The sequence below is a fragment of the Anoplophora glabripennis genome, unplaced genomic scaffold, assembly GCF_000390285.2.
Source record: "Anoplophora glabripennis isolate ALB-LARVAE unplaced genomic scaffold, Agla_2.0 scaffold251, whole genome shotgun sequence".
Lineage (NCBI taxonomy): Eukaryota > Metazoa > Arthropoda > Insecta > Coleoptera > Cerambycidae > Anoplophora > Anoplophora glabripennis.
In genome coordinates, this window is record NW_019416333.1 from 551,708 (window position 1) to 562,815 (window position 11,108).

At 34.0% G+C, this 11,108-nt stretch overlaps 1 protein-coding gene across 1 annotated transcript in view; it reads right to left on the reverse strand.

The window, feature by feature from the left end:
* Positions 1–4,244: 4,244 nt before the first annotated feature.
* The window catches only part of LOC108909515 (protein obstructor-E), a 32,315-nt gene continuing 25,451 nt past the window's right edge, over positions 4,245–11,108 (reverse strand). The window contains exons 4-5 of the mRNA XM_018713883.1: positions 6,395–6,590; positions 4,245–4,487 (exon numbers count right to left, since the gene is read on the reverse strand). Coding sequence (XP_018569399.1) covers positions 4,361–4,487; positions 6,395–6,590 — 323 coding nt within the window. The 3' untranslated portion in view covers positions 4,245–4,360. The remainder of the gene's footprint in view (positions 4,488–6,394; positions 6,591–11,108) is intronic.

Genomic DNA, 11,108 nt, shown 5'->3' on the forward strand with positions numbered 1-11,108 from the left:
AAAATATATACCATTAGTTTGTAACACAAACGGGGACGTACTGGTACGATTCTGTAACCGTTTTGGGTCTAGTGCCACCCCCTATTGCCTATTCTTATTATGATCATAGTTTGACCAATCAAAGCAGTTATTAGTCATAGTTAATTGAATTTTTTTTTCCTTTTCATTACAGTAAATCTTAAAGTTACTATACTCTCGTTATTTTATAATTTTCGTTTAGTTATCGTAGCCTTGATGCACCAGCAGAGATAGAGACTGCACCTCCACGCCCGATCTCACTGAGCTGCCGGACTCTCTGCTAACTTTGCAACCGATCAGTCACAAATAAAAAGGCTATATATAGCTAGCAGTCTCGCCCCTTTTAGTTTTTTTTTTTTAGTATGCTACCATGTCCATGAGTGGGCAATCGTAGCAAGGAGCCAGTAATTATGCCATTACAGTCTAAACCCCAAAAAAATAAAAAAAAATTCTGTTGGGAATTTTGCATAGTGCGTACTTGCCGTTTCGGAAATTATTTATTTCATTGCAAGTAAACCTGTACTCTGTAAAATGATCTTGAGGCATAAATGTTTAAATTTGTTGCACGTACACTGAAAGAAATGCGCTGTATTCTTTATTAGAATTCTATATGCCCTTATAAGACCATTGTATACTATATGTGACAGTTAAACAGGTGAATATTGGATATAAAACGCGTACTGCTAGCACAGTTGTATAGTGACTATAAACCTTATTCTTTATTAAATTATTGTATAACTATTATAGAACGTTTTTTATACCATTTACGAAATAATAGCAATAACTGTTATTAAAGTGTTCCATATAGTTATTAGAACTTCTAGTACTGGTTATAAGTTCTATAATAATAAATGTATTAAACTGTTGTATACTCTGTATGAGTTAAAAATATATGACTAAGTTTTCAGAAATTTTATTGGATAACTGTAATTACAAGTTAAGGTTCTAATGTAAACATACACAAAACATACTTTTAAGCATTAAAAATGATGACAAATCGCTCCCAAAATTGTCCAGTTTATTTTCTTAGTAACGATGCACCCGTATTTTCTTGTATTACATGAGAATTTGCACTATAACTCTTCCACCTTAAGAATGAAGCATCCCCTGAAAGGTTGAACATCTTTCCTTCTAATTCTATTCCCTCTGGTTGATTGACTTTATACCCATGCTCCTCTTTGTCACCGCTAGCGTTCTGTTCCTCCATCTTATGTAAAACTTCCATCAGCGGTTTCTAATAGGGCATACCTACAAGATAATAATTTTTAAGATTTAGACAAGATTTACATTTGAAAAACAAAACAATTACAAGCCATAAAACAATTAGATACTTACATAATTTTCCATTTCACACAACGCGATATGATCATGTATCCCACAAAACATGTGCCTATACCGTCTATTTTCATCAAACTAGACGTGTAATATTCGTAAGTCGATGCACAGCGGACTGTCGGAAATTTTACGATCATAACCGATTATGCACGGAGAGGTGACGATCACTTAACCATTATAAGACGCGTTTTACACGTTAAAAACGGAAACATATTCAGTATAAGAACGAATAATTCTGTTAATATAATTGTTATATACAAATTCGGATACTGGTCTTTATACAACAAATCTTCCCTACTATACAATTGGAACATAAAGTCTATAACACCTAATAATGTATAAGTAATTCATTATAACCTTTATTTCATAGATGCATAAGGTGTATTAAGCACCTTCCAGTTAAACTCATTGAATAATGAGTATGGAGATGATTGCTTTTTTTTAATAAAAGTTGTATATTGGTTATAAAAGTTTTAATATGCGCTATACACATTATTCTAGATAAACAGTTTAATAAGCCCATTTCTTTCAGTGTAGTGTGAATAGAATAACGTTCTGTTACGTTCTACTGTTGCAAGCACCTATTTCTATAAAAAGAGAAACAACCGAGCCTGCAGAGTTTAATTGCCTCAGTTCTTAGCTAGCAGAATCGTGTCAGTGCGTGTCATAAGTATACAAGCGTAGAAAAGACGTACTATAATTTTTTTCTCATTTAGTTGGTGTGGGTGTTATTGACCAACTTGAAAGTGAGATTAGTATAAAAGAATTTGAATGCAGATATGTCAGTAAATGATGCGGAAATGTGCAGTTCTCAACAAAAGTTGAAAATTGGTGCTAAGAGGATTCACTGATTTTATCGGATTTTGTTATAAAAATGAACTTACAACATTAGAGAAAATTCAAATTTCAATTGCAAGCGACGAGGATTGGTCTAGATTGTCCTGAAAATTAAATTTTGTATCTTATATTCAAGGTTTGACAGGTTTAAATATTATGAACTGAAGCATTTTTAGATGATTTTCTACTGGGAAGAGATGGTTATTATTAATAATAATAACACAGCCACACAAAAAAAGTGGTCTGTACTTTTCATGCGACATATGTTATCCGTAGTATTTTTGCCTCCTGATCGCGAATCCGGTGTCAGAATTGAGCTATCACATCACAGAAATTTCCTAACCTCAAAAAACAGGTCAAAAATAGCAAAAATCCACGAAAAAGTGCTAGGAAATGTAGAAAAAATTATTTTTTCTATATTCAAATGATCATTTATATGGTTAAGACTCCGCCGAACGTGAATCCGCGTTGTCAAAATTGATGATTCTTTTTCTATCTTCAAAAAACAGGTCAGTTTTGATATAGGGGGGTTTTCGAGGTCGCTGATCATGGATCCCAGGTCAATTTTGCAAAATTCAAGATGGCGGATCCAAAGTGGCCGACCAAATTTGGTATACGGGGGTTTTCGGGGTCGCTGATTACGAATTCGGGGTCAGAATTGCGAAATTCATTTTGTAATATTTTTGTTTACTTTATAACCTGAGTACCCAATCATGTTTTAACCTTCTTAAAGTATATAGGTAACTGATTACATTTTTAAAAACGAATTTTGTAAATCTGATCTCATATTCGTGATCAGTGACCCCGAAAGCCCCCGTACACCAAATTTGGCGCGAATCTGTTATTTTTTGAAAATTTGGTCGGCCATCTTGGATCCGTCATCTTGAATTTTGCAAAATTGACCTCGGATCCGTGATCAGCGACCCCGAAAACCCCCGTATATAAATTTGGCGCGAATCTTATTTTTTGAAAATTTGTGTGGCTGTGTAATTACACATATCACAAGTGAATGCAGATTTTTGGACAGTGGTGATAATGGTTTACATGTGTTCGAGTGGCAACGAATTGGAGATTACCATGAGGATATCTATAGAGAAGTATTGGAAAAATGATTTATCTATTTTGCCTCACATCAAAACCGGTGCAGTGATTGTCATGGATAATGCGCCTTACCATAATCCACGAAAAGAACCTGTTACAAGAGTCTACATATTGAGAATGAATCACTGCCTATTGTTTTGGCACTGAAGTATGGTTGTTGGATTCTCATTAACGACATAAAACATCTTCATTCTGAAGCAGTCTAGGTGACCTAGGTTTTCTGATATCCACACTACAATTTTCCTATAGGTGTCCTGTTTTTCTAGCCCTTTGAATAATATAAACAAACCTACGAGCCGCGGGATTACAACAGAAAAGCTAGCATGCAATTGCGATGCTGTGGCAGCGTTTTGACAACAATACGCGTACACTGTAAATAAATAGGTATGAGTGAAAGCAAAAATATCCTGAGTGAACCGTTAAGTGAGATTATTGAGTACATTTTCACTCAATATTGAGCATTTTGATAATTTTACACATTTTTGATAATATTTGAACTAAAACTGATAGTTTCACTCATAAAATTTTTGTTGTACTCATCAATGGGGTGTGGCACGGCCGTCTTTAACTAACTTTAACTAACTTAGTTGAAGACGGCCGTGGGTGTGGGCAGAAATTGATATATTATTGAGTGCAATTGAGTGAAAATAAATCCAATTTCTCTTACAGTGTATACTAATGTCAATAGATTCATTCACAATTTTTATTTAAACAGGGTCGTTACGCGGTATAAGACAGAAAAAAACAAAAGAAGAGAATATAATTTGAATATAAAAATATAAATGGCTTTTCTTTTATTTATGAAATTTTGAAAAAACTGTATTTTAAAACTTTACTTACTTTGTTGAGATCTATGTCTAAAGAAAAACACCAACTTAAGAAACACCCTGTATTTCAAAAATTATCTTTTCTATGTAATAAATTACAGATTTGTATTTTGAAATAATCATTTTTAGTCAGATTTTATTGCTTCTTTTCTAAAGAAAGTTTTGGCTTCTATTTTCAATTGTTTATTAAAAAATAAGTAACAATAAAAAAAAGAATTACATTAAATCTAAATAAATTTATATTACTCTTCTACTCTTGGCCTCTGGTGTTTCCTTTTACTTACTTTGGTAGCTCTGGGTCTAGGAGTAGGAGGGTTTTCCAATTCGGCAAGCTGTTGTTCGGTAAGACGGCCTTTGTACCAGTCGGCGCTATAATAAAAAAATATTTATTTTATTACAGTACAGATAAAAAATTCCACATCAACAGGTAGTAACACATAAATCGTTTTGGCGTAAATGGGAGGCATAAAAGGACAGTGAAAGATATGTTTGTTCCAAGCAGGTCAACAAACCAAGCAAGGATAGGGAGGTGTTTGCAAAACACCAACAGGTTGTGAGTCCACTTAGTAAACAAAATTTATATTTTTGACTGTAAAAGAGCAAATATTTTAGTAAATTGTCAATTTTTTCAGACTTCCAATACTATGGTATATGAATCACTTTGTAGAATAAATGCGAGTAGGAAAGGGCGAAAGATATCGATGAGAGATTAGACGACGAACCTGAAAAGTTGATTGACACTAATAAGCTTTCATTTCTTGAAAATATTAAATATTTATTGTTAATTATTTTCCAAAAATGAGAATATGATAGGAATTGTATAAATGTGATAAGTGAATAATTTATTTTCATCTTTTTCAAAATGTTGTATTGAAGAATTAAATAACTCCACATAATTTTTTTTAAGAATATTATGTTAGTCCAAATACAAGTCCAAGAGTTGTAAATATACATATTTTTATAGTATATTTATTTGAAGCTGAATTCGTTTTTCTGACTGCATTCAGGAAAAGGTTGATTTTAAAGGACTAACTTAAAAAAAATAGTATTAGAACAGGTATTATAATTCCTTCATTTTCTTTACTAGTTTTCTCCTTGTTTGGGAAATTTTTATTAAAAGTTGTAAGAATATTTTTATGTGCACTTCTTTTTTTACTTAAATAAGTACACACTTCTGTTAAAGGTGCGTATTTTTTTAAGAAAATATTTAGTAGATATTTATGTTCAAAAAATGTCTTATTAGCTACAAAGAAATCTTTGATTCGTCAAATGAAAATAAGTTGTTTAATTGGCTCTATAAATTTTATTTCTTCCAATTAAGTTCTTTTTTCCCAGTAAGTACAGGGTGTTATAGCGATGTAGTAACGTACAGCAATAGCAATAGGCCAGCCAGCAATAAAAACGGGCGCGCGGCAATAGCACCACGGTTAAACGTGAATCCCATGCCATGTGTAGAAAAGATAGGGGAAATGTCTATTTCGAAATGACATACACGGTGGCACAAAAAAGTTGAAGCGATTTAAAAGATCCTAATGGTCGCTTGTGGCGCCCTCTGGGCGATACAGCCAATCGTCCATAAAATTTGAATTTTCCGTGCCAAGAAACCTCCGCATACAAAATTTCATGAATTTAACTAAAAGTGGTCGAGAGTTATTAAAGAAAATGTAATTAATTTTTTTTTATTTGACATCCTGTATATCCAAACGAAGCGTTTCCAGACCTAAGTTCATAGGGAATTTTTTGCTTAAAATTGGACGGAAAATAATATACTGAAGTATGTACATCTCCTGAAACACCCTATATATGGAATGGTTTCCAAGATTCCAATTGTACAGGGATAATTAAATATGGCGTTACATGATATGTCCTTAAAGACAGATCGACAAATATCCGACACAGATGGTACAGATAGATGGCGTAAAATTAGTATTAATAAGAACTTATTTTTCATCGACGTGGTATCTAGTGGCAGCAACTTGTAAATAAAGATAAGTTACAACTGAAATTTGAAAAAAAAGTTTGAAAAGTTCCCGGACACCTCAAAACCTGAGGAATTCCCTTATAATTCCAGCATTTTCGGGTTTTCCAGATTGGCACACATCACAAATAAATGGAAAAATAAAACAAACGCGAATATTTTGTCGAGCCGTCCCTGGAACTATTGCAATTTTAATGAAACCAAACCCACAGACATCGAAGGCGACTAATCCTTTTCCTTAATTAATAAATTTCTGAATGTTTCGCTGACATTAACCCAGTAAATGAGATATCCTTACCATTCAGGGACGTTCCTCGCCCAGTCACACTTCTTGCTCTGATCGTCGAAGACCTGGCCGAGCTTGCAACCGTTCCTTCTGGGTGTGTCTCCGTTGATGCAAACGTAGAAGAACTGGCAGTCCTCCGGGTCGGCGTAACGAGGGTGAGTCGCGGCCGCGCTCTCGTCGACCTTAGGGCAAGAGAACTGGAACACCTCTGCAAAAAGTAAGTCATGAGTAAATGAAGAAGGTTATGGTTTAATTTGGCGGAAATTCCCAAGGTATCATCCATTTCGCGAGTTCAGAAGTAATAACCGCATTAAAAAACATTTGATTTTAATGTATCGCACGTTTATACAGGGTGTTTCTGAAATAAGCGCGTTGCTTGAAGAGGGTGATAGAGGGCACGAAAATAAGCTATTTTTATTAAGCAACTGATGGTCTAAAACATTAGGTTTTAAATTGAAAAAAATTTTTTTCACATGAACGTTTAAACCAATTTAAAGCCGGCGCTGGTGTGGCAGCCAGCTGTACCTTTGATATCGAAGCTACCGCGCGCCGCAGTACGAAAGCGCTGATGACGGTTTTGACGGTTCAAAGTTCGTGTTCGAAATACTGAAATTTATTCAAATCTCGTTGAAAGTAACACAACAATTAAACGAATAAACGAATTACTTGCCAATAGACGATATGCTCTACAAAAATTGTCCAAAGTTGTATCCATGTGCTAATAAACATACGGTTAAAATTAATCCGCAAATACTTCCGGCACACTATCGGTCAAACGGCATTTTATTATGTCAAAATCAAATATCTCGAAGAAGAATTAACGAATTGTTTTACATTTTTTTTAAATTAAAGCTCAATTGATGTAAATTTAGGGAAAATTATTGCGAATGTCATCATCCCCTATTTTGGGGGGTGGAAATGAAGGGTGAATAGGTGAAAAAAGTGAAAATCAATTTTCTTCGTTCAAAAATCTTCGATAAATACAGTGAAATTAAGACACATTTTGGTGGAATCAATGCTCAATTGAAACAAGTTAAGGAAAAATTAATGAAAATATTTTCATCCCTATTTTAGGGGTGGAAGTGAGGGTATAATTCTTCCATTGAACTAGAGGATAATAAAGGCCACTTCTGAGATAGGGGATGATTCTGGAATATAAGTTAGATGCCTCTTAAATGCATCTCCTATCCTAAATAGGGGATAATGAAAAAAACATGTCAGATTAATGTTTAGTGAACATCAAAAACCTCCGATAATAGTTTTGTTGATTTTTGATATAATTTACATAAATTGGTTAGCTTACTGTAAGAAAAAGTGTATGCTTACAGTAAGCAAACATTCATTTCTGTATCAAAACGCAGTTTCTCTTATAACAAGACAAAATTACAGCTCTGAACACAATATACTGTACACGTTTTTATAATTTGTATATTTAAGTTCAGCAAATTGAAAGACTGGTAATATTTCCGATGAATTTCCCACCCCTCAGTTCTTCCCCTAAATTAGGGGATGATAAAAACAGCTCCTAAAAAAGAGTTTTTTGTTTTAGTGATGCTTTTATTCGTGTTCAGTGACAACAAAGACCTTTCATGCATATTGTCTTTAATTTTCATTTTTCCACATCCTCACCCCTCACTTCCACCCCTAAAATAGGGATGAATATATTTTCAATTAATTTTTCATTAACTTGTTTCAATCGAGCATTGATTCCACCAAAATGTGTCTTAATTTCACTTTATTTATCGAAGATATAAGATTTTTGAACGAAGAAAACCGATTTTCACTTTTTTCACCTATTCACCCTTCATTTCCACCCCCAGAATAGGGGATGATGACATTCGCAATAATTTTCCCTAAATCTGCACAAATAAGCTTTAATTTAAAAAAAAATGTAAAACGATTCGTTAATTCTTCTTGAGATATTTGATTTTGACATAAAAAAATGCCGTTTGACCGATAGTGCGGCATTTGTCATTAGCTGCAGCAAAAATACGCTGTTGAAAATCTGCTGCATCGACAATAGGCCTTCGCTATACATATTGTTCCATACGTCCCCAAACAAAAAAATCCAGAGGGTTCATATCCGGACTTCGTGCTGGCCAACGTACAAGGCCATTTCATCCACCTTTCCGGAAAGTTGATATGTAAAAATTCACAAACTGCACGAGAAACATGGGGAGGGGCACCATCATGCCTGAAAAACATTTGGGCACGGATTTGTCTTCCAACAAATCCGGTAAGGCGTTTCTTAAAAACTCTAAATAAGTAGTTCCATTTAAACGTGCAGATAACACTATCGGGCCGAGTCATCTGTCACCAAAAACACTACACCACACATTCACTGAAAACCTTTGCTGGAACAGAGATCTCTGTACAACGTGATGATTTGCGTCATACCAATAGTGAACTTTGTGAAAATTTAGTATATCGTCAATAGTAAAACAACATCCGTGAAAAGCACCTTGTTCGAAAAATCCGGATCTTGTGCTATTTGATGTAGAAACCACTGGCAAACTCCACATGGGTGTAATAATTGTTCCCATAGTACACACCACACGGTACTGTTAAATACACCCACTTCTCGGACAATGTTGCGAGCACTGCGCCTCGGATCTTCCTCAACGAGGTTTATGATGTTTTCTTCCACGATCTTCCTATCTCAGGTGGACATTCCCGGTATCCCGTAACCTTTGAACTGCATTTTGCACTGTTCTACCGTTAGGTTGTCGTCTGTTACGGAAACGGACTGCATACAAACGGCAAGTCTCATTTGAATTGTACTGACATTCTCCGTACATTAATACCATATCTGCTAGTTCTTGATCAGAAAACATTCTATACGCCGGCTAAGTAATTCTGCAACTAAAGAACACAATATATACTGACCTACCATCAGATTTGCTTGATTGCGGAAGTCACATGGAAAGTCAGCGAATTAGAGAAGCGAGTCCGAAGCATTCTGGACTTACACGTGCGCAAGATGCACAGGGTCGGTTTACTTTTATTGTTAATTTTCTTAATTAATTTTCTCGAAAACGGAAGTATTTACACCATCAGTTGCTTAATAAAAGTTGCTCATTTTTGCGCCCTTATCGCCCTTTTCACGGAACGCACTTATTTAAGAAACACCCTGTATAGGGTGAGTCATAAGTGTAAAAAAATTTAAGAGACAACAGAATAATTCGTCAAATAAATCTGTGTTCCAAAATTCCTCTTCACATATACAAGGTGTTCAAGTTCATAAAGCAATAGTATTTCCTTAATATTCCCAGAACGATTAACAGTTTGTTTTGAAATTTGGTGTAGGAAATGTTACTGTCAATTGCTACTCCTCCATGGGGAACCACCTGAAAACTAAGAGTCAGTGACGTGTAGTCACCACTATGGTAAACCTTAAAAAAATTGCGCTACTAATATTGCAAATAATCTATTTTTTAGATTTAGCTTTCATATTACATACCACAAAAATAATAGGCTATTGATTATATAAAAAAAACAGGGTTAAAAGGAATTATGACGTTCAAGCAATTTTATTGCATGAATCGTTCAAAGGGTCATTTTAGATGAAAAAACCGCGGGGTGCTATTAAATTAGAGGGTGGAAATTGGAGATAGGGGTGAAAATGCACCCCTTTTTTAATTGTAGTTCGAAAACGAAGCAAAATTTCGCTATAGTTCATAGGAAAAATTATTTAGAGAATTGAATTTCTCATCGAAATGGCTTATTTAAAAAATTAAATTTTATGCAAAAAGTCGTTGCTTTTTTTAAAAATGGTTTATTAACGATTTTTTACATATAATTTTTCTTTTAAATTTTTTAAATAAGCCATTTCGATGGGAAATTCAATTCTCTACAAAATTTTTCCTATGAACTATATCGAAATTTTGCTTCGTTTTCGTGCTATATTTAAAAAACTGCAAAAGTGCATTTTCACCCCTATCTTCAATTTCAACCCTCTAATTTAATAGCACCCCACGGTTTTTTCATTTTTAATGACCCTTCGAACAAGTCATGTGATGAACCTCTCATTTCCTTCCTTTTTTTCGAAAAATGAGAATTAAAACGTATAAGGGTAAACGCGACGAAAATCGAAAAATTGGAAAGGAAATTTTATCTATTTTTTTTATGAAGTAATGCTTATACCTATCTTTACTAAAAAAAACTAGAGGCAAAAAGTAAAAAAAAATAAAAAAAAAATTTCAAATTGTTTACTAACGATTTTTTGCATAAAATTTTCCTTTTAAATTTTTTAACCAAGCCATTTGGTCTTTATATACAGGGTGTCCGGTAAGTACCTCCTAATCTCTCGGGAGTGTATAGGGGAGGTCAAAATAAAACTAGTCCTTCCTATAATTTTTTTTCCTAATGTGCCCCCTAACGGAGTTATGGGGGGTCAAAGGGGTACCTAGAAATTAACGTTTAGGGTTATAACTTTGAAACCACCCTGTATATTTTAATAAAATTTTCGTACGTTGTATTACACATGGAGCTCTACGATTTGATGCTAAAATCAACTTTTTGCTATTATCAGGTGTCCAGAAACGGACTGGCCCTATCACAATTTTTCTCAAAATTTTGACAGAAGTAATTTTATCAAACTGAAAATATTATTATTAGATACTCTGAAGGTTTTTCTTTAAAAATGGTACTCTTTATTTATTTCGAAAAAATGAACGGTTTGCGAGATAAATCGGTTTTGAAAAAAATTGGTAACAAATACAACAAC